At 39.9% G+C, this 18,817-nt stretch overlaps 1 protein-coding gene across 7 annotated transcripts in view; it reads left to right on the top strand.

Annotated features, from left to right (window-relative positions):
- The window catches only part of LOC133646387 (zinc finger MYM-type protein 4-like), an 83,159-nt gene that overhangs the window by 24,648 nt on the left and 39,694 nt on the right, over positions 1-18,817 (top strand). For all 7 annotated transcript variants that reach the window (XM_062041690.1, XM_062041687.1, XM_062041689.1 and 4 more), the window contains 14 exons: positions 3,243-3,295; positions 3,628-3,777; positions 8,091-8,154; positions 8,276-8,475; positions 8,580-8,704; positions 8,961-9,195; positions 9,280-9,492; positions 9,579-9,729; positions 9,819-9,934; positions 10,747-11,091; positions 11,171-11,321; positions 12,005-12,180; positions 15,814-15,991; positions 17,118-17,231. In XM_062041690.1, the coding sequence (XP_061897674.1) occupies positions 3,243-3,295; positions 3,628-3,777; positions 8,091-8,154; positions 8,276-8,475; positions 8,580-8,704; positions 8,961-9,195; positions 9,280-9,492; positions 9,579-9,729; positions 9,819-9,934; positions 10,747-11,091; positions 11,171-11,321; positions 12,005-12,180; positions 15,814-15,991; positions 17,118-17,231 (2,271 nt within the window). The remainder of the gene's footprint in view (positions 1-3,242; positions 3,296-3,627; positions 3,778-8,090; positions 8,155-8,275; positions 8,476-8,579; positions 8,705-8,960; positions 9,196-9,279; positions 9,493-9,578; positions 9,730-9,818; positions 9,935-10,746; positions 11,092-11,170; positions 11,322-12,004; positions 12,181-15,813; positions 15,992-17,117; positions 17,232-18,817) is intronic.

The following is an 18,817-nucleotide window of genomic DNA, read 5'->3' as shown; positions in this document are numbered from 1 at the left end:
ATATGTACTGTAGTTGTAATAGTTGTAATGTTTGGTCCATCTGTTTTTTCCAGTTTATTTCGGGGAAGCGCACCATTTATGTCTGCATAGCTTGGCTTCAAGTTCCACATTTGCAGCGTCAAGTCAAGCCAATCTCACTCACTCGGTTTCCGTCTCCTCCAACGTTCCACTCTCTCTTTGTGCTCGATAAGTCTATAACAGGGGTGTCAAACTCTAATACAGAGTGGGCCAAAATTTAAAACTGAACAAAGCCGTGGGCCAAGGTTGAACAAATTAATCTTTTAATAGGGACCCAAACAAGTTTTGCATTGAATATTGAACAAGCAAGGCTTATATAACTTTATAGTGACATGCAAAATCGAGTTTCAAATAATAATAATAATAATTAAAAAATATAAATGGCATATCAAATACAATCTAAATAAAAATTGAATGCCTCTTTTCTATTTGCAGCCTTCTGAGGTAAATATCAACATGAACTTTTTCCACAGGCTAATAAATTAGAAAATAAAATAACAATGAATAAACCAACCTTTCAGGACTTTAAACTGCTCAGTTTGCAACACACTGATCTAATCTGATGTGCCCAAGCCAGACACCTGCCATCTTTTCTTGGATGTTAGTTCATTAATGTCGGGGCTTAGGCTTTGAGTTGAGGCATCTTTCATTATCGAACGAAGTTGTTCATCAGTCATTATATCTCGTCCACCCGGACCACAGTCTTGGGGGCGTGCTTTAAAGGCACTGCGTTTATCGTCCTCCACGAGCTGTCGTTACATCTGCTTTTCATCCATTTCAACAACGTGCCAGCCCGATCACAAAATATGTGCGACTTCAGCACGCACACAGGTAAATGCAATGCATACTTGGCCAACAGCGATACAGGTTACACTGACGGTGCCCGTATAAATAACTTTAACACTGTTAGAAATATGCGCCACCCTGTGAATCCACATCAAACAAGAATGACAAACACATTTCGGGAGAACATCTGCACCGTAACACAACATAAACACAACAAAACAAATACCCAGAATCCCATGCAGCCCTAACTCTTCCGGGCTGCAATATACACCCCCGCTACTACCCCCCCCCCCCCCCCACCTCCGTGCGTCGGTTGAGGTGGGCGGGGTTGGGGGGCGGGGGTGTATATTGCAGCCCAGAAGAGTTAGGGCTGCATGGGATTCTGGGTATTTGTTTTGTTGTGTTACGGTGCGGATGTTCTCCCGAAATGTGTTTGTCATTCTTGTTTGGTGTGGATTCACAGTGTGGTGCATATTTCTAACAGTGTTAAAGTTATCTATACGAGCACCGTCAGTGTAACCTGTATCGCTGTTGGCCAAGTATGCTTTGCATTCACGTGTATGTGCGTGCTGAAGCCGCACGTATTATGTGACTGGGCCAGCATTCGCTGGACTGGGTCAAAAGCGGACGTGACGATTTTTGGGAGGGGCACCAAAATTTGAGAGTCTCCAGAGAGGGTTGGCAAGTATGAGAATTAGCGGTGAATGCAGTGTTACCGCGGCTGAATATAATCGGCGGGCCAGCTCTAGTGTTAATTTGGTATTGCCTCAAGGGCCAAGTGAAATTACATTTGGCCCGCGGGCCAGAGTTTGACACCTATGGTCTATAACCAGCAGTTCATCCTCCGTATATTCAGGTTTAAAAAGATGAGGTTGTGAATTGTAATTTGTCATTTTTGTTGTCGATCACCAAGTCTGCCATGATTAGAAAACACAAGCATTTATTTCTGTTGTAAATACATTACTGTGAGAACGAAAATAAATGCGCTGAGGAAATAAGTTCGGGTAATGCATAAAATGACCAAAATACGATTAATATTTTGCATATTACATATTTTTATGAATGTGTCTGTTATTACATTTTATGTAGACTTGCAGTGTGTATAAAAAATGTTGATGGAGGGTTTTGAAGGCTACAACGGTGATTGATTCCCATTAACCCCATCTTGCAAGTGTTTTTTATCATCTTCAGAATCCTAAAACAAAAAAAGACGTGTTCTTGTCTCTTACAATGATTGTGAACGATAGGCATCATTTTTTTTAAGTGCAGTTCCCCTTTTACATTTATTGCCACATAAAAAAACCCACACAAATGTACCATTGTATACCGGTATCGACTCCCTGGTACCGTATCATTTAAAATGTGAAATGAACATATTCCTAGTGATGACATCATTCGTGCCAAATAGATTTGATAAAGGAATGGTTTGTAAAACTGTCAAATGAATTAAAACAAAGAGGAATAACCGGTTTTCGATTCCCATCCCTAGTCAGGCTTCCTCACTGAGTGTGTATAGATTTTATTCGAACGAGTGGTGCTAATTAATCTTAATTTATCACAGGGATGCTACATGTCCCAACAAAACCAACTACAGCCCATTTCGTTGTGTCTCCGGGCTGTTATTAGAGGATGGCTGCTCTGAGACTGATGAGAAGAAAAGAAATGCTTAATATCGCCTTAGTGAGATCATAAGAGCCTTCTATCAATTCTGCACAAACTACATGGCATTCTAAAAGCTATGGATATTTACTTTAAAGGGGTTTTATAATGTTTTTTAAAACACTGCCTTGTGGTCTACATCACATGTAATGGTGTTTTTTTGGTAAAAATTTTGCATAGATTGTTTTACAAACTGTTTTCAAGACGCTTTCTGACGGTCTCCTCAGGATGCGCCGTTTTGCGGGCGGTCTTATTTATGTGGTTCCACTCTGACTGCGTCTTCCCCCTGCCATCTTTGTTGTAGTTTTTAGTGCTTTCATTGCGAGTCTGCTGACAGATATAAGTTCGAACTATACGCTACTTTGTATTAGAAATGGCAATAGCGGAGGATGCATGTCCATGTACAAGAAAGTCTGCCCCACAACAAAGGGATAGAGAAAATTAAGGAGCTTATTGGCTACAGCGTCGGACTACAATGGCGACCCACTCAAAGTCCTACGCGTACATTTCTACCATACATGGATAATCCTCTGACGTCACACTTGGGAAAAATTTAACCAAATGGGCCAATTCCAAACAGCTTGTTTCCTGGAAATATGAAGGAAGACAAGATTGTTTTATTAATATCGCTGTAATGCTGCCACGGTGTAATTTACCATTTTCAGGACTTATGCAGATCCTAAATACACAACAGCAGGTACTAATAGGTAAGAAGAGTTGGTTTTGCATAGTAGGGCCCCTTTAAATGAGACCTTTTCTCTTCTACCTCTTATCCTCAGATGCAGGAGTCCTGAATCAGAGGGAAGAAACGGAAGACAGTCAGCAGGGAGAGGTAAGCAAACCGCTACTTATTACCTTATGTCATCCAAGGATGGATCAATGGAAAGATATTGTTGGAGTTATCTGGTGATAAATGGCCAGTTTTTAGCACAGATGACAATATATTCAGAAAAACTGATTGCTAAACACATTCCAAATAGACCATTTGTGACCATGTTGTCTTAGCTTTGTAAATTTTGAGGTGGATGTATAAACCACTATGTAGAGAAGTTGATAAAAAATTAGATAGAAGTTTAGCTTTCCAAACAATAATGGATTGACCAATGAAACACGTATACATGAGCGACAGTGTTAAGAATTATTCTTTACTGTTTGGTATGACAGCAGTCCAAGCCTCCACCCGTGGAGGACCGCAACCAGCCGATGTCTCCCAATATCGCAGTTAAAGATGAGCCCATTGACGAGGGATACGATGCTGCTTTATTGCCTCAGAGCTCTGTTAGACAGATCAAAGAAGAACTGGAGCATCAGGAGGTAAGTGTTGCAGTGAAGAATACTTGCATGCAAAGAAATGCACTGCAGTGGAACCTCGATTTATGAACTTCATTGGTTCTTGAACAGAATTTGTAAATAGAAAAGTTTGTAGGTTGAGGCAAATTACTCCATTAAAAACAATGTAAACATGAATAATGGGTTCCAGCCTCGTCAAAGTCCATATTATAATAAGTTTGTACACTTTGAACACAATATAAATTGCTCAAACAAACACAACAAGGGGGTGACTAATCAACTTTCTATTTAATAACAAAGTCAAAACAACTAGCTGAACTGTCCACATTTGCAGCTGCCCTGCCGACAAACAAATACACACTAGCCCTACGGTGCACTCACAGTTTGAAATCACAAAACCGTTTAATTTTAAAGGGAAGCTGCACTTTTTTGGGAATGTTGCCAATAGTTCCCAATATTTATGAGACAAGAAGACAAAAGGTTTTTTTTGGGTTCTAAAATGTAAAAATTGGCATGTTCTAGTTGGCTAGCAATGCAGCTAATGGTAGCAATTCATTCTGCCTCTAAATCACTTGCATTCAAGTGCATTCAAAAACTGCCAACAATACTTAATTTACATTCCTTAACCTGTATAATAACCGAGCTGTAGCGACATTGCTATTTAATAGCGAACACTGAGGAACTGTTTTTCGCCCTTTGCCCCCGGTGCCACTCACACCGGTGAATTGAATGATGAATGATAGGTGGTGGTCGGAGGGGCCGTTGGCGCAAATTGCAGCCACGCTTCCGTCAGTCTACCCCAGGGCAGCTGTGGCTATGAAAGTAGTTTACCACCACCAGGTGTGAATGAATGATGGGTTCTACATGTAAAGCGACTTTGGGTACTTAGAAAAGCGCTATATAAATCCCAGGTATTATTATTATTATTATTATTCGTGCTCACTTCTATAAGCAGAAGTTCATCCTCTGTATATTCAGGTAAAAAAAGATAAGGTTGTGAATCCTCATTTGTCCTAAAATAGTCGTCTTTGTTGTCTGTTACCAAGTCTCCCATGATTACAACACACTCAGGTTTGTTTCCAGAAATAGGAACACACATTTGTCGCCGGAAGTTGGAAGTGTGCTGCTATGGAAACAGGAATAAATGCGCCTAGGAAATTATCAAAATACGGTAAATGTTGTACATATTACATGTTGTAATGAATGTGTCTGTTACTACAAAATATATACAGTATATATACTTGCAGTGTGTATATAAAACGTTGATGGAGGTTTTTCAAGTTGTTTTAGAGGGCTTTGAAGGCTACTACGGTGACTCCCATTAGCTGATCGTCTGAGGGTTTTTATCATCTTTAAAATCCTTTAAAAATGAAATGTAGGTCTAGGTGAGACCTACATAGAGGTTTTTGTTTCATGTATCTAAGACGTTTCTACCGGAAGTTACAAGCAGTTTTGTCTGTTTTCCTCTGAGGAGCAGTTTTGTCTGTGTTTTATTCAAAAATTGCGCTAGAGCACAATTTTGAGTTTTGGGGTTCGGTTTTTTTATTAGATCGCAATTTCCGCCAGTCCTGATGTGTGTGAAAAGTTTGGTGAGTTTTGAAGTATTTTAAGGGGGTCAAATTACAGCTCAAAGAGGCAAGAATTAGTGTTTTTAGTACATTTTGTCTTGAAGGGGGATTTGCCAACTTCCTGTTGGTTTTTGCCCGAGGATGTTAAATTATGAAATGTAGGTCTAAGTGAGACCTACATAGAGGTTTTTGTTTTGTGTCTCTACGACCTTCCTAGTGGGAGTTACAGGCAGTTTGTTTTGTGTTTCTTCCTAGGGGGCGCTAGAGCGCAATTTAGATTTTTTGGGGTTTGGTTTTTTGACTAAAGTGTTGTGTACGTGTTTTTTGATGTGTGTGTAAAATTTGGTGAGTTTTGAAGCATGTTAAGGGGGCAAAGTAGTGCGCAAAGCTGCGGAGAAATAATAAAGCATAATAATAATAATAAAACCTTACAAATTCAATAGGTCCTTTCGTCCCATTGCAAAAGGACTCCCTTTGGGATTCCTTTGACAATGGGCCGTGCGGGCCCTAAAAAAAGCGTGTGTCTCATAATGATTGTGAACAATAGGCAAAATTCCCCAAAAAGTTCACACAGCAGTTCCCTTTTAACAGCCAGGTTGCTACAATGATTAGGAAGAAAAAATGTAATCCACTTTACCCTCTCCATTAATCTTATTTGCGTGTTGCAAAGGAGAGGGGTGGAAATGTCGACAACGCTGTGGATACTTTCTGAATGTTTCAAACCACACATCGCTTGTCCATTGCTTTCTTTGGACTCAGTCATATTGAGCTAGAAAAGAAAGGTAAAAAGGAAAAAAACACAAAAATTTAACTCAAACTAGCACAATAACTAATGACAGCACTGCTATGCTGACTGATTGAGTATCGGAGATAGATCAGCCTGCCCACAATCACTTTGCTGCCTGACAGAATGGCTGCGCTGCGAGACACACAATGGATGGATGAAACGTCTGTACACGGTGATAAGGTTTGTACACCAAAGTATATTTTTATTAGGCCTGTGTTTCTTAAATTGAAAAGTTTTTACAATGAGGGGTTAGTAAATCAACGTTCCACTGTATTTGCTTTGGTCCCAGGCCGCTATGTCTTTGAAGGTTTTTATTATTGTCTTTTACAGGTCACAATTCTCAACCAAGCATTTTTAGGCTTTGAATTATGTAATGTGTCTTAAATGCAGACTTAGTCAAATTTAAATTGTATCCTATACAACAGGGGTGCCCACACTTTTTCAGCTGGCGAGCTACTTTTTAAATGACCAAGTCGAGGTGATCTACTTCATATATATATATATATATATATATATATATATATATATATATATATATATATATATATATATATATATATATATATGTCTTAATTAGATTATCAAAAAAAAATAGTGCTCGATACCGTGGTAGAGCGTAATATGTATGTGTGGGAAAAAAATCACAAGACTATTTCATCTCTACAGGCCTGTTTCATGAGGGTTTCCTCAATCATCAGGAGATTTTAATGGAAGCATTCACATACCATGGTTTATATAGGGCACAGAGCGGGTGGGTACAGGCAGGCGTAGGGGCGTGGTGATTGGCTCGTGTTACCTAGGAGGTGTTTCCTTCTGTGGCGGCATGCTGATACAATTTCGCTGCGCTTGTTGAGGGATGACAAGTCTGGACTGTATATAATAAACAGTTTCTCTTTTAAGCATAAGTTGCATCTTTTGTTACCACTGTTGTAAGGTGTGCTGGATGCAAGAATTTGCCACATGGCAACAGTGCTGGTTGCAAGAATTTGCCATATATATATATATATATATATATATATATATATATATATATATATATATATATATATATATATATATATATATATATATATATATATATATATATATATATATATATATATATATATATATATATATATACAAGAATATAAGTTGGTGTATTACCTGATTCTGATGACTTGCAAGGATTGTAATCAGACAAGATTCCCAGTAGTGCTGACAACTTCCACATTTTAAATTTTACATCATGGAGGAGGAAAAAAAAGTCCTCCTTTCTGTCCAATACCACATTGAGGTGGTTGGTTTTGGCATCCTGTTTGTCCAGCTTCCATACTCGTTTTTTTACACTTTACAAGAAATAGATCGATGGCAAACTCCGTGTCTTGCTAGCTAGTTGAGACTCTTACTTTGTTAGCGCAGGCAGCATCGAGCAGCACTTTTATTGTGAAGACAGGAACTGTGCGGTCAGTCTCTAGGCTTTTGACGGCACGGTTGGAATAAAAACTGTTTCCCGCCTTCCTGACTGTCTTTTAATCCTTCACACTGAGCTGGCTGCAGCCAGCGTCATCTCACAAGATCCTTGGGTGCCTTGAATGTCAATCACGTAACGTCATAGGGAAGATTTATGATCGCAAATTTTTAGGTCTATTTTTTCAATGCCTGGCTGGCGATCGACTGACACACACTGCGCGATCGACCGGTAGATCGCGATTGACGTAATGGGCACCCCTGCTATACAAGATCTAAGAAGAAAAGGTCAGCTCAATTTGAACTTTTTTAACGATCAACACAATTCCATCCACTTTTAACTATCGGTACCTTAAGTTTTGAGTAGCCATATAATAGATATCGATTCAACCTATGAATTATCTTTTTTTTGTCTGTTACGTCTTAATACTGGCAATTTCTTAGCTGTATGTAAACTGTTACTTAAATGTTTTGTTTTGGGTTGCCTATTTTTTAATGAGTTTTTTAAAACTATTTTAATTCATGTTTTTCAGGAAGAGCTTAGGATCAGTTCAGTTTACTCTGTTGGTGGCGGGAACACACTTGTGCCCCCTGTGGGTAAGTTGATATGTTTTTGTCATAAATGCTTGAGTTTCTATTTTGCACTAGTCGCATTAAGCTTTCTCAGATCATTTCTTTGTTCCTTTTGTCATGAACCTTTTCTATCTTTTTCTTTCAGTCCATCAAGTGGCGGCTCCTCCTCCGCAACAAACAGCCATTTTTATTCAGGGTAGAAGTGCTGTTCTCCAAGCAATGGCTCCCCTTCCTGTCAGACCTCCAGCTCCTGTTACGACTTCTCCTTTAGTTTTAGCAGCACTGCCCCCTCGACCGCCTGCGCCAGCCATTGTTGGTAGTGTACGCTGCAGTGGCTGCTTTAAGGTACCCTGTCACCTTTGGTTCTGTTTTGTTCTACCTAAGCTAAAAAATAAGGATTTGACAGTATTGACTTAAAATTTGCTGCATTTTATTGTAAATGTGCCTAGGTTTTGCTAAAAGGTCAAACAGCATTCCAAAGAAAAGGCTCGACACAACTCTTTTGTTCCACGATTTGTCTGACAGGCCATCTGCCTCCAGCCAACAAGAACCAAACCTGTTCTCTATGCAACAGGTATTAGAGACCCATTTTCTACCTTACACTCTATCATCAGTTCTACTATGGCTAACCTGCACATCTGGGCTTTACATGTGTAAAAGATGCCACCTGACTTAGCTATAAGTGCAGATCAGTGGGTCAAAAGCCTAAGCATAACCACTGTTACCCTTGTACAACTAAGCCTGATTGGTTTCTCTCGACACCTTTGCCATCCTTTTCTTGTACTAAAGCTCATTCTTGCGTGTTCTTCGCTTTCATTATCTTTTTGCAGCGAGATCCTTCGGGCTCGGGACACAATTACAATTCCGGCTGAAGACAACACCTACTTGCACTTTTGCAGCCAGCACTGTTTGTCAATTTACAGACACAGGGCAAAAAAAAATGAAAAGGTTCCTGAAAAATTGGTGGACAAACAGCCAGAAAAGCGGCCTGAGAAGCCACAAGAGAAGGCTGCTGAGCGACCGACGGAAACTCTTGTTTGTAGTGTGTGCAGAATAACCAACAAGGTAATCACGATGAGCTTTTATTTAGCTTTTTTTGTCAGTATGCATAATTTATAGATTGATTGTGTTGTGTTGAACCCTCATCAGATTGAGCATGAGGTCAGCCATCAGGGTCGTCTGCACAGACTCTGCAGTGATGCCTGTTTTGTAACATGGCGAAAGATGCGACAGTTAGCCATGAACTGCTGCGAAGGTTGTGGACTTTATTGTAGTAGCAGCGGGGGCTCCTGTCATACACTTAAAATTGATAAATCTGAGCTCAACTTCTGCGGTCCGACCTGCATTGGCACTTACAAGCAGGTATGTGCGAGTTTATTTGTTATGGACAGATGGCTCTTAAGCCGCCCGTGCGATTCTAAAGTCAACCTTCATGCCTTTTTAAACAGTCTTGCAGAAAGTCGATTGTGTGTGCCCATTGTCACAAGCCCGCAATAGTGTCCACGAGCATAATGGAGCGAGACGACAAGGGGAAAGTTCAGCTTTACTGTTCACCTGTTTGTGTGCAAATGAGCCGACCACCGCTCCACACCTTAACCGGTACGACACTCCACAAAAACCGAGCCAAAGACTGCGAAAGGTAATGTTGTAATTTTGCCATTTTAAAGTGTTTTTTGTCCATTTCCCAGGGGCTGCATTCCCATGCTGTCTGTGCAAGTCCGTAGCGGTTCCTCAGTATCACCTGGCAATGGTGGATGGTACTATAAGGAACTTCTGCTCCTATGAATGTGTTTCGACTTTCAGGGTAAGAGAACTATAATAATTTGATTTCTTATACAATGTAAGCATGTACAGTGAGGGAAATATTTATTTATGCCTCTTTTGTAGTAAGTTTAGTAAAGCCCGCAAAAAGAGCTGCGTTTAGCAAATGACCCCGAAGCCATATTTTGTCTTCAATGTGCAATAAGTATCTCTACTTAAAGAATATAGTGACTAAGTTGCTAAAGAACATCACGGATCATTTCTGCAATGTTTTATTCACTGGCAAACCAGAAGTGTATGAGGTGTGTTGTGAAGCGGAGCTACACCACACCTACAGTTATGCTAAACTGCTACAGATCCATAATAATTTGTACATGAGGAGGGCGAACCTGAAGCGCCAAATCCGCATTCATGACTGGCTTCCACGAATAAGTAAATAAATGGGAAACATTAGCTCATATTTTTAGACCGGAGGTGTTCTTTTTCGGCGATGATGCAGTACTCAAGCGCATCGAATTGAGGAGGCTTGCCGGGGGAAAAAGTGTTCGGTGCTGACTATACTGAAAAATCAGGTGCCGATGTATTTTTTGCATGTTGGTATAAACTTGGCATCAAATACACCAGACAACTGTAGTCCTTATTAATCAAACTCGACACCAAAATGTGCACCGCATTTGCAGCCTCCTATTCACGCCCTTTAGACGCCCACATATAACAAAGTTACCGTGTTGATCAATGGCACTTTAATGTGAAGCATTGTGGCGAACAAAAAAGTCTAGTAAGCGACTATTTAATGAATATAATTTGGTAATTTTGATCATTTTTTTATGATTAATATATTTTTATTTTTAACAGAAATCAGGCTATACACAGTTGGATCTGATGAATGGAAAATCCTCTCCCAGGGATGCGTCAAGATTAGGGCCATCCTCCAGAGGTAGTTCAGTCCCTCCCATTCCTCAGGACTGCTCATCTTCTGCCCCCTACCCCAGCCACCATGGCAGTAACAGTTCAGTGCCCCCGTTGGTTCCACCATCACTAGCCATGACTTCTACTTCTATACCTGGGCAAGCCCACCCCAGAACGCCCCCCTCTCAGCCTCTGAGAGCCGGGGAGGGTGGAAACAGCGAGAGTCCTAAAGTGACATGCCATCAGTGCACCAAACAGTTCAACATTAAACCGCTGCTCTTCGGCCACCAAGTAAGTTATTTTCTTCACCAACATCAGTTATCACTCAGAGGAACTGTTAAATAAAAGTGCTTATATTTTTTTGTTGCAGGGTCGGATTTCTGTGTTTTGCTCTATGGCGTGCTGTGAGCTCTATAAAATACAAAAAAATATCCAAGCTTTGTGTGAATTTTGTAAAAAAGACCAGGTGCCCTTTGACACAATTCACTACAACGGGAGAGACATTTTCTTCTGCAGTAAAAGTGAGTTTGCTTTACAACATTCATCCTATAAATCTGAGGAAACATGCTTCTATCAAGTGTCTTTGTAGGTTCTCATTCATTCAGATCATTGTCATCTCAGAGCATTCAATCGATCGCAACTGGACTGCTTGATTTGTCTTGGAAGACGTTTTGCAGCTCATCCGAGTAGGCTTCATCAGTTCGTGCTCATAGACTTAGACTGTTCCAGACCTAGTCCAGCGGCTGGTGCCATTTGTGCCATTTGTTTACAACTGAATGGAATGCTTATGCGGGGGATTTCGACTATTTGGACTGGTAGTAGTCGATCCACAGCGATCGTTCTGCCACACAATACCTCAATGTTAACGAGGGGAATTTACACTTCGACTGTCGTTGGCTCTGACGGTTAGGATTGCCCGTTTGCATTAAAACATTTGTTTTTCTCACTACGATAGGGCGAAACCATCCTTGCTTTTTGGAATATAAATATTTGGGTTTTGGCACCAGCCGCTGGACTAGATCTGACTAATCTAAGTCTATGAGCACGAACTGATGAAGCCTACTCGGATGAGCGGCGAAACGTCTACCAAGACAAATCAAGCATTTTATCAAGTGGAATCACATCATATTTCATATTTCAGTATCAGATGGCTAGATCCCAACCCTATTTGGCAAGTAACTTTACCCCAACTTTTGTGTTTTAGCCTGTAAACTAAACTTCAAAGTTGGCCTGACATCTCGTGACAAGGATCCTCCCTGCCGTCCCTGCAGCTATTGCTACAGCATTAGCCAAAAGATGCTGCATAGCCATTATGGAGGCAAGCTGGAAGAGTTCTGCAAACCTCACTGCATGTCCCAGTACACTGTACTCTACTATGGGGTGAGGAAATGTGCTTACTTTTTCATCATAATCAATATCTAAGCCAGGTCATCCTTTACATTAAGGGTTAAATTAATAATAATACATTTTGTTTAACCTTTTTGTAACCTTAAGATTGACTATGCATACTGATTCTTAGGATCCAAAAGGGACCTGCTCATGAAACTGTCATAAGTCCGCAATAAATTGATATTTATTTTACTCCTTTGTACTTTTAACAACTTCAGATTTATCTATTTATTTATATTCTTTAAAGGCCTACTGAAATGAATTTTGTTTATTTAAACGGGGATAGCAGATCTATTCTATGTGTCATACTTGATCATTTCGCGATATTGCCATATTTTTGCTGAAAGGATTTAGTATAGAACAACGACGATAAAGATTGCAACTTTTGGTATCTGATTAAAAAAAAGGCTTGCCCCTACCGGAAGTAGCGTGACGTAGTCAGTTGAACATATACGCAAAGTTCCCTATTGTTTACAATGATGGCCGCATGAAGTGAGAGAGATTCGGACCGAGAAAGCGACAATTTCCCCATTAATTTGAGCGAGGATGAAAGATTTGTGGATGAGTAAAGTGCAAGTGAAGGACTAGTGGGGAGTTGAAGCTATTCAGATAGGGAAGATGCTGTGAGAGCCGGGGGTGACCTGATATTCAGCTGGGAATGACTACAACAGTAAATAAACACAAGACATATATATACTCTATTAGCCACAACACAACCAGGCTTATATTTAATATGCCACAAATTAATCCTGCATAAAAACACCTGCGTGTTTGTTACGCTAGCTCCTAGCTCCTCTGCTAGCTCCTAGCTCCATAGAACACGCCAATACAATTCAAACACCTGATCAACACACACAATCACTCAGCCCAAAAGACCGTTCACCTAACCCAAGGTTCATAAAGCTTATATATTTTTAAAAAGTTACGTACGTGACGCGCACATACGGTCAAGCTATCAAATGTTTAGCAGCCAAGGCTGCATACTCACGGTACCTGATATTCAGCTGGGAATGACTACAACAGTAAATAAACACAAGACATATATATACTCTATTAGCCACAACACAACCAGGCTTATATTTAATATGCCACAAATTAATCCTGCATAAAAACACCTGCGTGTTTGTTACGCTAGCTCCTAGCTCCTATGCTAGCTCCTAGCTCCATAGAACACGCCAATACAATTCAAACACCTGATCAACACACACAATCACTCAGCCCAAAAGACCGTTCACCTAACCAAAGGTTCATAAAGCTTATATATTTTTAAAAAGTTACGTACGTGACGCGCACATACGGTCAAGCGATCAAATGTTTAGCAGCCAAGGCTGCATACTCACGGTACCTGATATTCAGCTGGGAATGACTACAACAGTAAATAAACACAAGACATATATATACTCTATTAGCCACAACACAACCAGGCTTATATTTAATATGCCACAAATTAATCCTGCATAAAAACACCTGCGTGTTTGTTATGCTAGCTCCTAGCTCCTCTGCTAGCTCCTAGCTCCATAGAACACGCCAATACAATTCAAACACCTGACCAACACACACAATCACTCAGCCCAAAAGACCGTTCACCTAACCCAAGGTTCATAAAGCTTATATATTTTAAAAAAGTTACGTACATACGCAAAAAAAAGTTGCGCACATACGGTCAAGCGATCAAATGTTTAGAAGCCTAAGCTGCATACTCACAGTAGCACGTCTGCGTCTTTGTCATCCAAATCAAAGTAATCCTGGTAAGAGTCTGTGTTGTCCCAGTTCTCTACAGGCGTCTGTGTATCGAAGTCAAAAGTCCTCCTGGTTAGAGTCTCTGTTATCCGAGTTCTTCCATCTTGACTGCATCTTTCGGGAATGTAAACAAAGAAGCGCCGGCTGTGTACTGTTGTTGCTGACTACGTTCGAAAAATACGTCCATTTCGCACCGACAACTTTCTTCTTTGCTTGCTCAGCTTCCTTCTCCATAATGCAATGAACATGATTGCAACAGATTCACGAACACAGATGTCCAGAATACTGTGGAATTATGAAATGAAAACAGAGCTTTTTCGTATTGGCTTCAATGTGGAAGGCATACCCGTGTTCGCCGGGCTACGTCACGCGCATACGTCATCCTCAGAGGCGTTTCGAACCGGAAGTTTAGCGGCAAATTTAAAATGTCACTTTATAAGTTAACCCGGCCGTATTGGCATATGTTAAAATGTTAAGATTTCATCATTGATATATAAACTATCAGACTGCGTGGTCGGTAGTAGTGGGTTTCAGTAGGCCTTTAAGTATGTTTTTTGTTGTGGGGTCTTTTTGTAAAAAAATAACAGTTTTTTTTTACAATGAGAAATGCAATATTTATTTTAAAAAAAAATTCACAGTGGAATATTTCAGGTTGGATAATTACAGCCTTGATTTGGTCAATAAATTCATGGCAGCATTGATTTGGATACAACAGATTTTTACAGTGCCTATTGAGCTAGAATGAGAGAGAAAGCAGGCAGGGCTTGAGTTTGAGTTCACACAACACTTTCATTGTGAGTTTTTAAAGCCCTTTGAGGCACTTATGATCAAGGGCTATTGATTGATATACCGTATATATCTTCCATCATTTGCATTGCATTTAAGTGGTTTAATGGCAATTTAACTAATTTACTCTCATCAAAGTTGTGAGAATTAAAATAATGGTTTTCTGGCGCCATTATGGGGCGCAGTTACACCAAAACAATATTTTCTTTCGTTTTTTCAATTTGCGGGAAGGAAATAACTTTATTGTCATTGCACAAGTACAACAACATTTCATTCGGTTTTCATGAAAAAGCATAGTAATATACCAGGATTACCGTATGTTAAAAATAACAGTTATAATGGGAGTCAATGGGGCTGAAAGAGTTTTAAAAGAAAGTGTGAATACTCTGTTTATATTCTATTTTAACAGCGTTGTAAACTAAACCACAATGCAATTTTATCAATCAATCAATCAGAGTTAACTTATATAGCCCTTAATCACAAATGTCTCAAAGGACTGTACAAGCCACAACGACATCCTTGTTGGCTCAAATCCCACATCAGGGGAAAAAAACCAAACCTGATGGGAACAACAAGAAACCCTGAAAGGGACCGCAGATGTGACCTTGGATGATCGGTGCAATGGATGCAGAGTGGATACAGTTAATAACGTGAGAGTCCAGTTCATAGTGAGGCCAGCAGTGGATCTTCTTGTATGTAGACACGTCAGCAGCGCAGAGACGTCACCAATTGATGTATAGAGCAGTGGTCCCAACTTGGAACAGCTAGCGCGTCCTCAATGGAAGCTGATCTGTGGTCACCTGATAACCTCTCCAAGCAGGAGAGGGGGGCAGAGCAGAGAAGACAGACAGCAGATCAACTGGTCTAAAAAGATGCCTATTCAAAGGCTAGGGTGTATAAATGAGTTTTAAGATGGGACTTAAATTCTTCTACATATTTCAAAATGAAAAATAACTTTCACACCGCTAACCTTGAAACTGTAATCTTATCAAATAAGTAACACATATAATGCCCGTTTTGGGCCCTAGAAGTGCACAAGGGTTAATCTGAAAACAGTTTATTAACAGAGACTTTGTTTTTCCACACTTTGTTGTGCAGATGGGCCGATGCGACAATTGTAGGAAACAGGGCTATTTGAATGAGAAGCTGCAGTATATGGGCTCAGTACGTAACTTCTGCAACCTGACCTGCTTGCTTGAGTACTGCTCCATGCATTTTGAATTGAACCCACACACTCCCAGTAATGGCACTGGAGCAGAACCACAAACACCACATGGTAACGTTCCTCCTTATATCAGTGCTGCACATTACTCTTCTTTGTTGTTTAAATGTTGAGATGTGGCCATGGCAATATTATTGTGCTGCATTTAGGGGATGTTTTATGCTGCCGATTTGGAAACCGATTATCAGTGATTGAGATCGGCCGTTACAGATCACACGTATCAATTATACATTTCTCTATTTATTTATGGTGAGTGCAATTGACAATTTAACAATAGCAACACAATGTTGGAGATTTTTCTCTTTTATGAAATACAATTGTTTGAGCAAAACAAAGTCAATAGCAGACTAAAGAAACAAAAGCAAAAACAACTATCCTCTACTAATTTTCTGTAAATCCTTTGGTTTTTGCCCTGAAAGCTATCCTGTGTCCAGCAAATTATTCTGAGTTTGTAAACATTAAACAAAAACAACCAAAAAATATTTTGAGGAGAAAAAATCTACCTAAACATCATAGTATCGATCACACTACTCCTATCGACAACACCAATTATGGATCGATCAGCCCTCTTTCGTTTCGTGTACTGGATGCGACAATGCTGACTCACCAGCTGTTGTTGCTATAATATCCTCTTGACTCTTATTAATCTACTTGTTAATTTCCTTTTCATAGCTGCTTACTTTCTGCTGCAACATGGGTCCATTTACACTTCTTAAATTTTACTAAGCGCATATTTATCGGTGGTGTTTAAAGCATGTAATATGTTAAGCCTTGTTCTACAGTGATAATGTGACTTGATAATGATACTTAAAATACTAAGAAATTTAGTTCATTTGCTGAATTGGGGGTGATCTTTATTAACTTAAGGGAGTGGTTCCACCCTGTGTGGCGATACATCATTAGCTTTTAGCTAATGCTGGTGGACTAAAAATAAATACATTGTCAGCCAGAGGGGATCAGCATTTATCGACATAAAATTCGTTAATCGGCAATGGCGATCACATACTTTTTCACGAAAACAGGCCGTTGATCACTCGGCAGATTTGCAATCGGCACATCCTTAGTTGCATACATATTGCTTTGTCGTGAAACATCTGTTTTCCTAAATTAAAAGGGTATGAACAAAATTATAGTTAATGTTCTTTTTTAGAGATTATTGTTTTTATTGCTTTTCTTCCAGCTCCAGCTCAGCCTCACTTCTCTTCTAAAACCAACCCTGTAATAGCTGATGTTGTGTCACTAGCAAATGGCTCCGCCAGTCAACCCAGTGTGTCATCGGATGTTGCTATGACCGGTGAGTTTATTTTATAGGTTTTAACATAGAAAGCTAGAAAAATAGCAGCAGTTATGCACGTATTTACTGTATGTCCTCCCTACATTTTATATGCCGCATACATGGTTATTGATATCAGTCATGTCATAGTGTAGCTCAACTTGCCTTCAAAAGTCCGTCCCTTCTTTTGATATCATCTACGGGGGTGATAATAGATGTTAAATTTAACTGGAAATCTCTTATAAAAAAATATACAACATACAGTAGGGTTGGGTGATATGGACCAAAATAAAAGTGAAAATTACTTAAAGGCCTACTGAAATTATTTTTTTTTATTTAAACGGGGATAGCAGATCTATTCTATGTGTCATACTTGATCATTTCGCGATATTGCCATATTTTTGCTGAAAGGATTTAGTATAGAACAACGACGATAAAGATTGCAACTTTTGGTATCTGATAAAAAAAAGGCTTGCCCCTACCGGAAGTAGCGTGACGTAGTCAGTTGAACATATACGCAAAGTTCCCTATTGTTTACAATGATGGCCGCATGAAGTGAGAGAGATTCGGACCGAGAAAGCGACAATTTCCCCATTAATTTGAGCGAGGATGAAAGATTTGTGGATGAGTAAAGTGCAAGTGAAGGACTAGTGGGGAGTTGAAGCTATTCAGATAGGGAAGATGCTGTGAGAGCCGGGGGTGACCTGATATTCAGCTGGGAATGACTACAACAGTAAATAAACACAAGACATATATATACTCTATTAGCCACAACACAACCAGGCTTATATTTAATATGCCACAAATTAATCCTGCATAAAAACACCTGCGTGTTTGTTATGCTAGCTCCTAGCTCCTATGCTAGCTCCCAGCTCCATAGAACACACCAATACAATTCAAACACCTGATCAACACACACAATCACTCAGCCCAAAAGACCGTTCACCTAACCCAAGGTTCATAAAGCTTATATATTTTAAAAAAGTTACGTACATACGCAAAAAAAAGTTGCGCACATACGGTCAAGCGATCAAATGTTTAGAAGCCAAAGCTGCATACTCACAGTAGCACGTCTGCGTCTTTGTCATCCAAATCAAAGTAATCCTGGTAAGAGTCTGTGTTGTCCCAGTTCTCTACAGGCGTCTGTGTATCGAAGTCAAAAGTCCTCCTGGTTAGAGTCTCTGTTATCCGAGTTCTTCCATCTTGACTGCATCTTTCGGGAATGTAAACAAAGAAGCGCCGGCTGTGTACTGTTGTTGCTGACTACGTTCGAAAAATACGTCCATTTCGCACCGACAACTTTCTTCTTTGCTTGCTCAGCTTCCTTCTCCATAATGCAATGAACATGATTGCAACAGATTCACGAACACAGATGTCCAGAATACTGTGGAATTATGAAATGAAAACAGAGCTTTTTCGTATTGGCTTCAATGTGGAAGGCATACCCGTGTTCGCCGGGCTACGTCACGCGCATACGTCATCCTCAGAGGCGTTTCGAACCGGAAGTTTAGCGGCAAATTTAAAATGTCACTTTATAAGTTAACCCGGCCGTATTGGCATGTGTTGCAATGTTAAGATTTCATCATTGATATATAAACTATCAGACT

This window comes from Entelurus aequoreus, linkage group LG03 (assembly GCF_033978785.1).
Source record: "Entelurus aequoreus isolate RoL-2023_Sb linkage group LG03, RoL_Eaeq_v1.1, whole genome shotgun sequence".
Lineage (NCBI taxonomy): Eukaryota > Metazoa > Chordata > Actinopteri > Syngnathiformes > Syngnathidae > Entelurus > Entelurus aequoreus.
Note: the sequence above shows the minus strand (reverse complement) of the source record. Positions and strands in the feature narration are given on the sequence as shown.